The 17,185-nt window shown below is 36.7% G+C and overlaps 1 protein-coding gene across 1 annotated transcript; it reads right to left on the bottom strand.

Annotated features, from left to right (window-relative positions):
• Nucleotides 1-10,471: 10,471 nt before the first annotated feature.
• On the bottom strand, nt 10,472-12,420 carry LOC103324117 (1-aminocyclopropane-1-carboxylate oxidase homolog 1-like). The gene is made up of 3 exons (XM_008226154.2): nt 11,894-12,420; nt 11,200-11,527; nt 10,472-11,066 (listed from the first exon to the last, which is right to left on the bottom strand). Exons 1-3 carry the CDS (start codon nt 12,286-12,288, stop codon nt 10,818-10,820), a joined length of 972 nt encoding a protein of 323 aa, XP_008224376.2. The 5' UTR covers nt 12,289-12,420; the 3' UTR covers nt 10,472-10,817.
• Nucleotides 12,421-17,185: the final 4,765 nt, after the last annotated feature.

The raw sequence follows: 17,185 nt of genomic DNA, 5'->3' as shown, positions 1-17,185 counted from the left end.
CGCCTTTTCATAGAAGCCTTCGGAGGTCCTTAAGCGTAGGTTTGCGAAGGTACTCCCTCGTGTAGAGATTTTCTATTGCATCATAGAATCTGATCAAGCACTTTAGGATAGTTGATTTCCCCATCCTAGCAATCTCATCCACTTGTTTATAGATGCCCCATACGCAAGCATCCACAAAGCAGCTGTAAGTTTTTGCTCGAAAGAAGACCCAAAACCCCAACAACATCGTATTCTGAACGAAGTATGTGTCGTAATTGGAAACATCATGCATGATTTTTTGGAACAAATAAGGCTGCATTCTATGTCTCTCTCGAAAATAAGAATCAGGATATAACGAATTTAGGATAAAGTAATCTTCCAAGAGATTCCTACCCTGAGAGTACATATGTCTGTCCACGTTTAAGGCACAACGACCGTGGTGTTGCCTTGATTAATTGAGCATACACACCGCTAAAACTACTTCTTCCTCGTCTTCATCCAACTCACGATCTTTTTCAGCATGTTTGCGCCTGATTTCTTCATCTATTCGTTGTTGCCTCTCTAACACCCTCCTCAGGTTAGACATTGAGAGTAGAATGTGTTTTGTAAAATTTGAGAAATGAAAGGATAGAGAAGATATGGTGTTTGAGGTCTAAATTGAGAGTGTAGTTTTATAGAGGGATTTAGAAAATAGAGATGACATGTGGCGTAATTTTATAGGGTGAAAATATTATCTGAAATATGATATTAGAATTTTATAATAAATATCGACACGTGGCAACCTAGAATCTTATATGAAAATCTTATCTGAAATTTGAGATCTGAATGTTATAACAAAATATGGACATGTAGCAACCGAAAATCTTATCCGAAAATTTTATCCAAAAATATTATTTGAAATTTTAGGTGAGAATTTTATAATAAATAGTGACACGTGGCAACCGAAAATCTTATCCGAAAAGCTTATCAAAATTAATGCTTTAAGTATAAAAAATAGAAAATAAATTAAATTGAATAGTAATTGTCCTTTCCCTTGCCCTCTGGGGTGAAAACAAAAAAGGCAAAGGCTGCCACTATTCACGTAATTAGGGACAAACCTTGCCTTGCCTTTGCCTTGCCCTTGCCTTTTGAGGTGGAGATACTCTTAGTGGTTGCTTTAGTTATTTATCTTTCTTTTTTTTTATAATTAAAATAAATTGAAGTGAAGAAAAAACTCAGTGTTCCCTTTAGTGATATTTGGTTGTATCAGTGTTCTAAGCCCAAGCCCAAGCCCAATTGAAAGGCCAACTCTCCTTCTTTTTCAAACGACATGTAAATACAATTTTTCTTCTCAAACCCTTGGCCTAACAAGAGCAACCTCTCATTCCAAGCCCCTTCTCACTCACCCATCTTCTCTTCTTCCTCAATCCTCATCTCTTTGTTGGCTGCCTTAATCACAGCTTTTGGAGGAGATGACAAGAAGAAGGCCTCTCATTCTTGAAGCAAAATACCATCACCTTGCTCTAAAGTTGGCCTCAAGGCACTTTCAAGGAGCGGTTTTTAAAACATTGATTTTTATCACCAGGTAGTTACTAAGAAATATTTTTTGTTTTGTTTTCACGATTGTACTATTGATAATTCTTGTACGAATGTATTTCACAGTATGACAATATAAATATTTAGCGCTACTCTACATAGTGATAAATGAATTTATCATACAAAAGTAAAGGATTATTGCCTTGCTTAATTACCTGCAAACTAAGGGCAATTCTTCTGGTTTGTGGGGATCAAGATCCACATAACAGGCAAGCGTATCCTTCTAGTTAATTTCTAAAGATTGGTACAAATTATTGGACATATAAAACACTTTCTTCCCCAAACTCCCTTGAATAAAATCCTTTCTTAAGCTCGGTCTCCTGCTCATGAAACTCACGTATCCCATGGATCATCCTATCCAAAACATCAAGAGAAATCCCATGATTTACAGTCTGAAAAAAACCCCATTTCTCACTTACATCTCCAACTCTCCCAATGATTTCAGCCAGCACGTAAACTGCATCATTTTGGGAGATGCCTTTGAGATCAATAATTGGGATACTGAACTGGGCATGATAACTTGCCTCTGTCTCATGTTGTGATGTAGAGTAGAAAATGTTGGAAATTTAATATTAAGTTTCCTATTTGAATGGAAATTAAAAAAATCCATTGGGTTAAAGACATGACCCTTGGGTTAAAGACATCTTCACATTCAGAGTGACAACTCTTCAAACCAAGGGATGCATTGTTTGAGGTGACAACTCTTCAAACCAAGGGATGCATTGTTTGCCTTTTCAGATTAGGATACCTTTTTGGAAAGGGAATTTCATCATCTATAAATAAAGCAATCCTCCTGTAGTTTTATTCGTTCAATTTAATTCTCTACATACAAACTTTCATATGTAGAGAACATTAGAGTTTTCATAAAGAGAGGTCCCTAAAGAAACTGATACTGGAGAAAAGAATGAGAAAGGTTTCTCTATATTTTCTTGTGTATCTATACAACTCATATACATGGTTATAAAGGAGTACGTCTAGTCTAAAAGAGGTAAACTGACAAATAAACATCTAAACTTTAGGACCTAATTACAACAATTACAATTTGATTTATTCACTGAGATTTGATCCACAAATCAAGCTTTGATTGGCATTGACTATGATGACTGTGATTTCCAACACGCCCCCTCAAGCTAGAACGTGGATGTCCAAAGTTCCTAGCTTGCGAAGGAGAGCATGAAATAATGCGCTGCCAAGTGCTTAATGAATATGTCGGCTATCTGTTGAGATGAAGAAACATGAGCTGTCTTGATTAAACCTGATTGTATTCTCTCATGCACAGTGTGGCAGTCAATTTCAATGTGTTTGGTGCATTCATGGAACACGGAGTTGGTCGCAATATGTAGAGCAACCTGGTTGTCGCAATATAAGAGGGCTGGTTGCAAGTGTGTTACCTGTAAGTCTTGCAAAAGGTATTTGAGCCACACTAATTCACAGGCAAGAGATGCCATGGATCTATATTCTGATTTTGCTGAGGAGCATGACACGATTGATTGTTTCTTACTTTTCCAAGATATGGGTGCTCCTCCAAGGAAGATGCAAAATCCAGTAACAAATCGTCTGGTTGTTGGGCAACTTGCCCAGTCAACGTAACAGTATCCTTTCAATTGCAGCTTACCATGCAATGGGAATAAGACACCTTGGCATGGTGCTTTCTTCAAGTAACGTAGGACACGGTATGCTGCCTCAAGGTGGGGTTTCCTTGGTTGTTGCATAAATTGGCTGAGAACATGGACCGAGAAGGTGATGTCCGGCCTTGTGATGGTGAGGTATATGAGCCAACTGACGGGGCGTCTATATTGTGATGGATCTTTGAGTAGTTCACCATCTAAAGGTGTGAGCCTTTGATTTTGTTTCATTGGGAATTTAGTTGGTTTTGCTCCAATCATACTTGCATCCTTAAGTATATCCAGAGTGTATTTACGTTAGGAAATAGCAATACCTTGCTTTGAGTAGGTAACCTCAACTCCAAGGAAGTACTTGAGATGGCCTAAGTCCTTGATCCGAAAATTGTTGTGTAAAAATCTCTTAAGCTCTTGAATTGCGGTGTTGTCGTTTCCTAATGATCATATCATCTACATAAAGTAACATTGCTGTAAAAGAAGCACCTCGTACCTTAATAAATAAGGAATAATCTGCCTTAGATTGTTGAAATCCAGCTCGTTTGATAGTTGTTGAGAACTTTGAGAACCAATTGCGTGATGCTTGCTTTAAACCGTATAGTGACTTCTGAAGTCGACACAACAAATTCGCCCCCTGTCAACGAAGGCCTGGATAAGGCAACATATAAACCTCTTCATCCAAATCGTCATGGAGGAAGGCGTTTTGGACATCAAGCTGATGCAAAGACCAATGTCAGACAGTAGCAACATAAAGTAAGCATTTGAGGGTGACCAATTTGGCTACGAGTGAAAAGGTTTTGGTATAGTCAAGACCTTCCATTTATGTATAACCCTTGGTGACAAGGCGGGCTTTGTATCTTTCTATCGTGCCATCAGAAAGATATTTAATCTTATAGACCCATTTGCTCCCAATGGCTCGTTTTCCCTGTGGTAAGGGGCATAAAGTCCATGTTTTGTTTTGTTCAAGAGCTGTCAATTCAGCATGCATAGCCTCCTTTGGCTCGCTATGGGCAGAGAGACTAGTGATAAAGCAATGGTGAGATGGAGATAAATGATCATAAAAGACAAAATTAGATAAAGGGTGATGAGTACCTCGACGAGAAGATGATGGCCCAGGGGGAAGCATGATGGCGTTGGAGCAGTGGTAATCTTGGAGGTGTGGTGGTGGGTGGCGTTCACGTTGACTACGCCGAGGAACTACAGGTGGAGTGGTTACTGGGGATGGCATGAGTGTGTCGATTGTAGGGTGTATGGGTTCAAGATGTGGTAGTTGCATGAAGGGTGGTGATGGCATGGTGTTATTTGGTGAAGATTTAATAGTAAGGTTGGGCTGGAGGTTGTCATGGAATTGGTTGGGCTGAGTGTGGGATAATGTTGTAATATTTGGTGATGGAGGTATTGGTCTTGGGTCAATTGGTGCATGCAACATGTTTGAAGGATTGGTGAGTGTGGGTTGATATGTGACATCTGATAAAGGCAAAGGTAGGACTGAGGGGTCTGGGTAGTCAGTTTGTGTGTCTTAGGCTTGAGTAGAAAATGGGAATATTGCTTCATGGAATATGACATCGCGACTAGAAAAGAAAGTTTTAGTAAAGAGATCATATAGGAGATACGCCTTTTGGCTAAGAGGGTAACCCACAAAAATACATCTACGTGCCCTGGAATCAAACTTGTGTGAGGGTTTAGTGCTGGTGGCATAACATAAACAGCCAAATACTCTCATATGATTGTAGTGAGGTATGGTGTTGTGGAGCTTTTCATATGGTGTGCTTTTGGAGGGAACGGGTGTGGGTAGTCTGTTTATGATGTAGGCAGCAGTAAGAATGCTTTCCCCCCAAAATGTAAGTGGTAGGTGAGCTTGGAATCATAGAGCACGAGCAACATTTAAGAGATGACGATGTTTAAACTCTACGACTCCGTTTTGTTGTGGTGTTGCTGGGCAAGAATGTTGAAAAAGAATTCCCAAGTCGTTAAAAAGAGGTTGCATTGTGTCACGCGCGGGCGCGAGGTTCTTAGCTCTAAAAAGGGGTTGCTTACCGGAACTTAGCTTACTCTGATCTACGAGCACCCTTCTCTCCCTGAGGGCCCATTAAAGCTTAAAGACCAGGACTTATAAGGTCCATGCCCCTTTAAACTCTATCATTGTCGGAGAATCGCGAAAAGGCTTTCGTTGCCTTCCCGTTTGTAAACCCTTGTTTGTAGAATCCTTCTGTCTCCCACATAGGTGGACTTTAAGGTGGTTGAAGCAGCTACAGTTACTCTATGGACCGAGAGGTGTACTTCATACCGCCTGTATTCTATGTGTATAGTAGTATTCATACTATTTAGAACCATTTCTACTCATCAATTAGAATCTCAAGACGAAAAAAGGCTTTCTCCTACGTGAGAAAATAAAAAGAAAGCCAAAACATGGGTTTAAAAATAAACTTCTCTTATAAAATAGCTCCCAAAATCTTACAATTTTACAAGGAAAAAAAATAAAGCTCTACTACTCTCCTCTAATTTAGCCTCAAATTGTTTAGTCCTCGTCTTGCCCACTAATTCATCTGAAAAATTAAACAGGGTGAGAGGTGAGCAACTATAGCTCAGTAGGGACATGAGACCTTACCACAGTAGATTGATATAACTAAATTAAGTGATGTGCAATCACACAACCAAAATATCACATTACTAATAATAATAATGCATGAATGAATGCTCTTCATCTAATCCCGTTAATTCATATAATTGGACAAGTAGACCTGCACGTTCCATACCATGCTTATACCACTTGGTCCCGAATGCCCATTTATATGAATTAACACCCATTTCAATCATCCCATAATTCCCCTTTTGTTAATCATCTTGTCTAACTCCCTTTCGCCAGTCCCGAATCACCCATAAAAACCATGTACACTGTGGGATCCCTGAGACCTGGTACCTGCCAAAAGTTAGACTCAACTACACAAAAGACTATTTCCAATACCCTCTTTTCCAACAACTCCGACCAATTTCCATGACATGATATAATTATGCCTTTCACATATCCCATGTATCTCTCAACAATGTAACCATTTAAAACATCACCAATGTATATATAATTATGCCAACATTAATCAAATAGTTCACAATACGTAAATATCCTATATCAAGAACATTATATAATATCAAAAATATCCGTTATAATATCACACATAATATAGAGCTCACGAAATTTGATTAGATCAATCTCTGAAAAAGGAACCCCTACCTTGTTTCCAAAGCTAGCTCCAAGTTAAGAAAACACAAGCTAAGTCCTATACCTCCTCCAAGAATTTCTTCTTCATCATCATCTCTCTCTCTCTCTCTCTCTCTCTCTCTCTCTGTATTTTATGTTTTTCTTCATGCAAACTTACAAATGCTTGCAACTTGGCTGAAATGAGAAATAAAAACAAAGGAATAGAATGGTCTATATATAGTGTGGTGAAGACGGTATCATATCAACGTTTATGTAAGATCTTAATCTCCAAGTAATATATCAATATGGCCTTGCACTCCAAGTCAACAATAGATAAGAAAAGAATTGCTAGGAAGACACGTTGGTGACTACAATCCTATTCTAATTTCTTCATGGTGAGTTGGCAAGGCTACTAGCATGCCTTGTTGACACCTAACTACCCATTCAAGAACCCTTTTACTAATGAAGCCACCTATTAGCAAAAGATACATATATAATATACATATATATAAGTTATACACACATATATATAATAGAATAGGATATTTATGTAATTATTTATGTAATACACACATATACAATATAATATAATATATAAATTAAATGGCAAAATATTAAGTCTTCAAACTATATATACTTTTATAAATACGGGGTTTCACACATTGAAATGAATTCACTTCCATTGTCTGCCCCAACTTGTTTAACACTACATTGGAATTGTGTTTTGACAAAGGCGATGAAGGATTTTAGTAGTCCTTGTGTTTCTGATTTAAACGTCATAAGATGTATCCAAGTGTAGCGTGAGAAATCATCTATAATAGTTAAAAAAAAATAACGAGCACCGGAATGTGAATGAGTGCGATGGGGACCCTAAATGTCACAATGTATGAGATCAAAAGGCACACGTGATGAAATTGAACTTAAATTGAAAGGCAATCTAGTTTGTTTTGCCATAGGGCAAATTTCACAATGCTTATTATGATGAAAAGAAATATTAGGAACTATCTTGGATAAAAATTGTAATGGTGCAGTAGAAGGATGTCCTAGGTGGTAGTGTCATAAATCTGGAATGGTAAAGGTGGTGTTGGCTCGAATTTTTGGTGGTGGCTTAATGGCTGTGTGTTTAGACAAGTAGTAGAGACCATTATCCTCCTTCCCCAGGCCAATCACCTTCATCGTTTTCAGGTCCTGTAGCACCGGAATGTGAATGAGTGCGATAGGGACCCCAAATATCACAATGTATGAGATCAAAAGGCGCACGTGATGAAATTGAACTTAAATTGAAAGGCAATCTAGTTTGTTTTGCCATAGGGCAAATTTCACAATGCTTATTATGATGAAAAGAAATATTAGGAACTATCTTGGATAAAAATTGTAATGGTGCAGTAGAAGGATGTCCTAGGTGGTAGTGTCATAAATCTGGAATGGTAAAGGTGGTGTTGGCTCGAATTTTTGGTGGTGGCTTAATGGCTGTGTGTTTAGACAAGTAGTAGAGACCATTATGCTCCTTCCCCAGGCCAATCACCTTCATCGTTTTCAGGTACAAAAGTTAGGATGAAAAATGACGATACAACTCAAATCACGAGTAATTTTGCTGACTGAGAGTAAATTGATCCGAAAAGAAGGTACATGAAGGAAATTTTTTTTATGAATAAATTTGGATTAACTTGAACTGAACCAACAGATAGGATATCTATGTGTGAGCCATTAGGTAAACCAACAGTGTCATGGTAAGGTGTTTGATGCAAAAGAGGGGAGGATATATGATCACTTGCACCACTATCAATAATCCAGACTGTATAACATTTGCGACTGGGTTTACCTGTCACATTTCCACAAAACTGGGTTTTACCGAGTAAGGCGCTTATCTGATTGTACTCATCCTCTGTGAATTGAGGAAAGTTCTGATGCGTATTCTCTGCAGTGGTGGGTTTGGTCGTGCCGTGAGCATTATTGGCTGTGAAGCGCTTGTTCCTGTTGGTGGCTTAACTGCTTTGCCATGGAACTTGTGCCCTGGTGGAAAGCCGATGATGTAGTAGCAGTGATCAACTGTGTGTGTTTCACCTTCATAGTGTGTGCAATACAAGGATTTCCCTTTGTTGTCTTGTGATTTTGCAAGCTGCCTATTCTCTGTGTTCTTTGTGCTTTTCTTCTCGTTCATGGCATGAATAGAGCCGTCACGAGCATCAGCAAGTTGCCGCTGTTTTTCTTCTTGGAGTAAGAGTGTGTAGATTTTTCTAATATTGGGAAGTGGCTGCATCAAAAGGATTTGTCCATGAATGGCAGAATATTTAACCCCATGAGGAATTGGAGGATCTGCTCCTGCTTTTCCCTTTCAGCAATCTGCTTCAAACTTGCACAGTTACATGAAGGTGGATCGTTGTACGATCCCAGTTCGTCCCAAAAGGATTTGAGCGTTGTATGGTAGACGGCTATGGACTGTTGTTGTTGACGGTGCTCAATGATCCCTCGTTTGAGTTCAAAAATACGGGAAAAATTCCCTTGTGAGAATCGTTCATTAAGATCTGCCCAGACTTCAGCGGCTGTGTTGGAGAAGATCACGGTATTGGTCAAGGTTGGGCTGATTGAATTGAGGATCCACGACTTCACGATCTGATTGCATCTTCTCCAAGCTCCATATTTGGGATCCTTTGCCGAAGGTGCTTTGATTGTGCCGTAGACAAAGCCAAGCTTATTCTTAGCTTCAAGAGACATCATCATGGCACGACTCCACGTCGCATAGTTGTCACCCTCCAAGGGTCGAGTGACAATAACGTGCCCAGTGTGATCTGAAGGGTGAATATAATAGGGATCGTTGAAATCCATAACCTTTGTCAACTTCTTCTTTGATAAAGTTTCAGTGATGGTGGTCAATGATATTGGCAGAAGCAAAGTGAGCAATATCAGGCACCAGGATGGTGCTCTGATACAATAAAGAAACTGATACTGGAGAAAAGAATGAGAAAGGTTTCTCTATATTTTCTTGTGTATCTGTACAACTCATATACATGGTTATAAAGGAGTACGTCTAGTCTAAAAGAGGTAAACTGACAGACAAACATCTAAACTTTAGGACCTAATTACAGCAATTACAATTTGATTTATTCACTGAGATTCGATCCACAAATCAAGCTTTGATTGGCGTTGACTGTGATGACTGTGATTTCCAACAGTTCCTGCATAATTTGGTTCAAAGTTCCTTGCGAATTGCAGTGCTTCTTTCATAAAGAAGAGAGTCGTTGTATCCTAGGAGGCGAATGCTAGTGAACCATAAGCAGCAGTGTAGGTCCTAATTCGTCTTAAGGTCAAAATGTCAAACATTTGCCTCGGCTCAATTATTCAGGTTCTTCTAATTCATATTATGTGATTTTTTATTGTGTATGTTTGTAAGCATGCATCAATTTTTAAAGCATAAATTGAATGATTATTTCTGAATTTCTGTGTAAAATATAGCAATTATACCCATTTTTTCCAACAGAAAATACGTGGGATTTTGTATCGAGCTGTCCCATGACACCACCAGCTTTTGTATCCTCGAATGCTTTTAACTCACTTGCGCGGTCACTGTAAGTAGCCCAGTTGTAAGTTCATCATCTGCACTTACTGTGGCCTCCATTTTCTCTATAAAAAAATTTGAAGTCAACGTGAGGATCCACCAGATTATAGAGAAAGCTCTACAGTAATTGTTGTAACATCCAAGAGGTTACTGTTAAAACAATAATCGTATGCTGTGTGTTTTGTTTGGGTTTTTATTTTGTTTTAGTTGAACCCTGGATTTTATGCTGAATTTGTAATTGGGCTCCCATAATTAGTCATATGCTCTTTAATTTGGTTATGAAAATTTTCATTTCCTTTGACCGAAAAATAAAATAAAATCCTTAGTCACTTTTCAAATATCTTAATGAACCAAGTCATTAATGAACCTTGGCATGACAAAATGACAGCGACTGAGGTTCCAAGGTTTTGAGTGCGACATTACTGAACCAGTATAAAATGAAGTTAATGTCCGGTGAAAAAATGAACAATTTCAAACGGGACCTAAGTCAGCGCCAAAAAATATGCATTAATTGTATTTCAATAAAATGATTTTTTTGTTTTGTTTTGGGTATGCTATTCTAAGAGTCAATATACAATCATCACGAAATGGACTTTTGTTTTATAAGCAATTTTTATGCGGTAACTTTCCCTATCAACCAAATCACAAATTACTAGATAGTTGTGCTATGGCATCAACATCACACTGACGACTGTATTTTTTTTCTTCAAGAAGTACTGTTATTAGAAGACCATTCGCTAATAACAAAGGATTATTGACAGACAATTTGAGACCCTCGGAGAGGATTATTGACTCAACATACAGAGTGACCACCAACCAACAACAAGACTAAAACACAAATAAGAGGTCCAAACAAATGGGCCCCACATCCTGCATAACCCTTTTCATCCCTTCATAGCTTGAAATGTTCTAATGCTGAGTTCCCTTTTACGAGTTCTGAGAGGTAGTACTTCAGATAGTCTTTAACACTAGTTTCTCGATAGATTTGAGGATTTTCTTCTGACAACAACTCCTTGATTGGTCCATAAACTTTTGGATTTTCTGCATGTGGTCTAAAGAAGGTTGGCACAGAAACTCTTGGGCCCACACTCTGCGCTAGAACTCTGTGGTTAACACTAATAAACTTGTCATTTGAGATGAGCTGCACAAAAACAACGCAAAGTTATAAGTTTATTGAAAGTTAATTTATACGTAAATCTTTGTTATTATTTGGTATTGATAGATTTAGTACAATGAAAAGTTGGTTATATATATAATTGTAATAATGAACTTGCCTGCAGAAGATCTCCAACGTTGACAACAAGAGCTCCATGCGTGGGAGGAACATCAATCCATTGATTCTCATATAAAACTTGGAGGCCACCCACTTGATCTTGTAAGAGTACGGTGATGAAGCTTCCATCAGTGTGCTTGTTGGTGCCCATAGTCAATTTTGTTTCAGGACATGATGGATAGTAGTGACCCATAATAGAAAGCCCCTCAGCACAGTCCATGTACGCGTCTTTAAGTTGGTTTGGATTGAGCCCAAGAGCCTCAGAAAGCAACTCAAACAAAGTAAATCCCAAATCCTTCACTAGCTTTGAGTAATCATTCACTATATCTCTGCAACTCGAAGTCATCAAGTTCACTCATGAATTTCATTTACTGAATGATGAAAATAATGGTAAAAGACTGAAAGGTGTAAATTATAAACTAACCATGCAGGGAAGTCATGTACAAATTTTAGTTTATGTATTATAAGGAAATTATTTTTCTCATGAAATGTATTATCTTGCATGTAATGACTGAGTAAACATAAACTTTTTGATGTACGAATGTAAACTCCTCGTTCATTCATGGTATATTACATAGTAGCATCCTGTTACCATCACAAAGAAAATTTGTCCAACGCTAAATGCATGGTGGTTAGACTAGTGTATAAAATGTTACATACATAAAAATTTAATTAATACGTAGTGCCATGCATACCTGCACACTGAGGGTAATTCGTCTGCTGGTTTGGTTGGATCAGGAGCCATGTAGCACACAAACGTATCCCTCGAGTTTCCTTGTGAAGATTTGAAAAAGCGATTATTGGACATATACTGCTCCTTGTTCCCAGCATCCTTTGAACACAACTCTTTCTTAAGATCACTATCCTGCTCATGGAACTCACGTATTCCATGCAGCATCCTATCCAAAATTTCAGCAGGAATTCCGTTTTGAACTTGAAAGAAACCCCATTTCTCACATGCATCTCGAATTTGCTCGACGATTTCAGTTCGTAAAACTGAGTTGCTATGGATGCCTTTAAGGTCAATGGTTGGGATACCGAGTTGGGAAACACTTCCCTGCCTCTCATCTGCTCTTGTTGTGGCCATCATTTTCTTTTCGTTTTTTGGTTTTGGATCAAACAACGTACGTGATTAACAAGTAGAGCCTCTAGTATAAGAAAGTAGAAGCCTTTCGCTGATTAGAAAATACAAGCAGAAGAGGAAGAATATAAGGCAGTTTGTAAGAGGAGCTAATTAGTGCTTTGTTTAACAACGTACAGCAATATATATATATACACACACGCTGCACCGGAATTCCCAAATAAAAAAATGGTGATTCAGATTTAGACCTTTCAACTGAAAAAATGGTCATTCAAGGGTGCCTGCGGCAGCCTCTTTTGCAGCCCATTTTTTTCCCAAATAAAAAAAAATGGTGATTCAGGTTCTTCTGGGACAGTTGCACCGGGTTGGCTTTTCAATATTCTTACTGCACATGTTAATGCTATTGGTTAAAAATTCTTATCTTTTGACAAAAAAAATATTTAAAAAATTAAAAAAAGTCTAGACCCAAATCCACCTTACCGCTAGAAACCCACCACCAATATAACAACTACCAAATGTTAAATTGTGTGTTTAAATCCATTATAGTTTTAGATTAGCTAAACAAGAAATTTTACAAATTCTAGAACATTAATTTTCATTATTTATGAATTTCTTAGTACTTTTAAATTAACTCATCCAAAATTTTAACTATAACTATACTCTCTAATATAGGGAGTCATAAAAGCTTTAATTTTTATTTTATTTTATATAAATATAAGCGATCAATATTGACATAGGCCTAGGGGAGATTCAGACAAAAGACCTTGGATATAGGTGTGTGCTCTTAACCACTTGAGCTACAAGCTCTTTGCAACCAATCAATGTTGTGTTACGACTGAGGAGGATGTTTCTTTTTTAATTGACCGTAACTGCTCCCTGTCTACATAGAATGATATAATAACAAATAATAGCCAATATTAAATAAATGTATTAATTATTAAAATAAAGCAGTATTAATTATACGGAGACACTAAGAGCTTCTAATCTTTATATTTTAGGATGTAAAGAGGAAGCATCTCTGGAGTTGTAGTTTAGGGAGCCTGCTTGTAGATGCTTTAAGACCTCGTCGTGCATTTTCCCTTTTAACCTTCTTTAGTTTTAGCCCTTATTTAACTCCTAATTTAATGGGCATTCTATTTGAGGAGGGAGGACAACTTAACAGTAAGCAAATATCAATTTTCAACATTTACCATATCAACATTGACATATATTTTTCGGTCTTTTTTTATTTTTATTTTTAATCACAAGTGATCCTAAACTTTTTAAAAATCCTCATTTTAGTCATCGAACTTCCAAATCAATCAATGTGGTCCTTTATATTTTGGCTTACACATCAATTTGGTCTTTGTTGTCTCATTTTAACAAAACTTTCAATAAAATTGGTCACATGTCATTGGGTGACCCACTAAAGGGATATTGTCATCTAATTATAGATCATTTTAGCCTATTTTTTCACAAAACGATATTCTAAACTAATTTAATGCACGGGGATGAGGATCAAACTTGGGTGCAATGGGGAGCCCACACTGTCTTGGGCAACTGACATAATCCACATTTACGTATAGGTCATTTGAGCCCTCAAACTCACATTTTTGCTTCACGAGGCCATATTCTCTACAATTGGGGTTTCACTTTGGGATTCATCAAGGAGAGCATATAGCCTTGTTGAGCAAAATATGTGAGATTTACTTTGTTTCATCAGTAGATAGGTTGTATTTTATGTAATACCCCTTCAAAGTTGGTCAGATGATAAATTTTATCGGAGACTTTAATGGAATGAGATTAGAGAGACCAAACTGATGTGTGGACCAACAGATTAAAGATCACACTGATTGATTTGAAAGGTTTGAGTACTCAAATGAGGACTTGTGAAAAGTTCATAGACCATTAGTAATAAAAACTAAAGTAATTTTTTTAGATTAGTTTAGTGCATCTATATAGGTTTGACAATTTAACTCCATTCATACTAATATACCTAGATTGTATAGTTTTTATTAGGGAGCTATAACATAGAGATTAAGAATTATAGAGAGCAATAACATTTTCTTGCCCTTTGAAAAAATTAATTTTTTAATGTTTTTTTGGTTGAATTGAACAAATTAATTTCAAACCATGAAATTATGAAATTTGCAAATTGGATATAAAAAATCGAAAAACTTGACCCACTCATTTCAACTTTAAAACAATTAAATAACTACGTAGTCGAATTTGTACATCCGAAAACATATGTCATCAGGAATACCAACTGAGTACATCCAAAAACATATGTCATCCCGAACTTGAAGCCTCAACTTTCTAAAACTTTAAATCTTCAAGTTGGACCAGGAAACCTCCCTTTGGCAAATTACTGATCATTGTCCATTTCGGTGGCCGGCATGAATAACTGACGAATTAAATCCACAGCCATCTTCACACATAAGACAGATAAGCTACGTTCAAGTTACTACTACCAGCTAGCATGAAACAAAATCTTGGTATACGGACACATGCAATACATGACACTTTGTTATTGTTATTTGCTGATTAGCCATCGTCAGAGGATGACCCACGTTGGGAGAAAACGGCGGGTCAATTCATCCCTTTGGATAACACTCCAAATTAGTGCGTGAAATCCTAAGTTTGACGTGTTGAATCCTCGAGAAGCGAACGCCACCTCGGCACTATACCTCAAAAGTCAGTCATCTTGATCACTTGGTGCAGGAACGCCCACCACCTGTTTGTGGAAAAGTCTGAATGAAGGCCAGCAAGGCAGCAAATCTTTACCGTTTTGGCCAGGTTCCTATTTTTTATTCTTTTTAAACAGACAGAAGCTGCAGCCCCGCTTCCATTCCATTCCAACGCCACAACGGCCAGCAGCTAGGGGTGGGCACTAAAACCGGCGAATCGGAAATTCGAATCGAACAACATCTAATCAAATAAAAAAAAAACCAAGTTGATCAAAAAGTTAAAAACCGGTTAAAAATTGAATCGGATCGGTTTGGACTAGTTTTGGATCCGATTTCATGTCTTCAAAAACCGGACGGAGCCAAACTGAACACGTCAAATTAAAAAATATATAACTTCAATATATATTTATATTTAATGCTATATTTTTAATTTAACCCAAAAAAAAAAACTAATATTTATCCAAGTTCAATTTCAAAATCTCTCTCTTTTCTAACTTTAATATTTATTTTTATATGAAATTGAATAATTTGTTAATTTTCAAGTAAAAATAATAATATTTCAATTGAAGAATTGTATTTTTTTTTTAAAAACTATTTTTGTAATCTGGCTCAAAACCGAATAGGATCAGAACTAGTTCAACCCAAACCGGATAGTTTTTGAAATTTTTTTTATTAAAACCGAACCGAACCAAACTGGATGAATAGTATCGGATCGGTTCTAATTTGAGGCAAAAACCAGTCCAACTCGAAACGTGCCCACCCCTAAGCAGCACCACCCAGTCAAAAGGAAACACTAAAATATACAGGCAAATATTAAATATATATATATATGCTGCTATATTATTATAATATAAAACAAGCATACCATCAGTGACTTTTTAAATTAATAAAAAAATGTTCTTCCATTCATAGTATTATTTCATTGTTATGGGTGGGTTTTTTTTTTCTAGTTTTTTTTACGGGTATTTTTTCTCTAAATTTTTTTATAGAACTTTTACACGGCAACCTTCGGAAGAAAATTCATAGATTCGCAACTAAAGGTAACAAATGAACTTGAAGACTGTATGTTTACCATGTTAACACTGATTATTTATATTTTCTGGTTTTTTTGTAAAAGGAATTAAGGGCGGAAATCGAATGTAGCACCTCTTATAGTATTAGAAAGAAAAAAAAAACTATTTTGAGATTTTTATGCTAATTGTGATTTGATTATTTCAAGGTATATCTCTTTCATCAAGATTGTTTTTAAGTTAAGTTAATGAGGTTTTTTTAAGTTATATTGAAGCATTTGATAATTCGACAATTAAACGATTAGCCAAAGAGAACAAAAGCTTGGAATCCACCAAAATTGAGAAAATTTCAAGTTTATTGAATGATAATAAGAATAACAACCCAAAACAACTTAGTCAAAGTTTGTTTAAATACTACCTCAAGTTACTAGAAACCCTAGGAATCTAAAAAGCAAATAAAAAGGAAAATTCAAAAAATTAGCTCAAAAACTAAAATGTTGTTTTGGGCTACTAATTAAGCGACGTCAAACTCCTGAAAAAGATGGAAAAGCGATGAATTTTATTTGTGACGTCGTTCTCTTCGAAACGACGGGCCATGGACCCAATTCTGAGTTCGAGGCCTAAACCTACAGCTTCCAAATTTTCTCCTTGCATGCGTGACGCTCCAACTTATCTTCAAGTGCTTTTGCTATCTGTTCTACATCATAAATTCAATTGATATTTTAATAAATTCTAGATGAGCTTAAGTTTGAAGGGGAGACTAACAAACTCTTTTATTTTATTTTATAGCAAATTTTATGCTGGGCTTTCACATACAAATAGATAGCATCATCATATCTTGAAATGTACTATAATAGTCGGCAGGTTCTTTTGATATTTCCTAGGAATGATGCATCATATACTCTTAAAATCAGCTTCCCGGTAGATTTTGGGAACTTCTTTTTTTCAGTCTGTCATTTAATCATCTTTTTTTTTTCTTTCATTCGCCCATTATTCCCTTGTTTTTCAGGAGAGTATTTTTGCTCACCACTTTAATTGAAGGTATATAATTATCACTTTTCTCAACACTTGACACTTGTCCATAAGTATAATTATGATTCCAAAAATACAAAGCAAAAAGAGTTAACTATATGGTTATGCCAATGAACATGTGTCAAGTATTAGGAAGGATAATGAGAGTAGGCATTGAATTAAAGTGGTGAGAAAAAATATTCCAATTTTTCAAATGAT

Source organism: Prunus mume, linkage group LG2 (assembly GCF_029339155.1).
Source record: "Prunus mume cultivar Tortuosa linkage group LG2, ASM2933915v1, whole genome shotgun sequence".
Classification (NCBI taxonomy): domain Eukaryota; kingdom Viridiplantae; phylum Streptophyta; class Magnoliopsida; order Rosales; family Rosaceae; genus Prunus; species Prunus mume.
The sequence above is the reverse complement of the archived record's forward strand: the minus strand, read 5'-3'. Positions and strand labels throughout refer to the sequence as shown.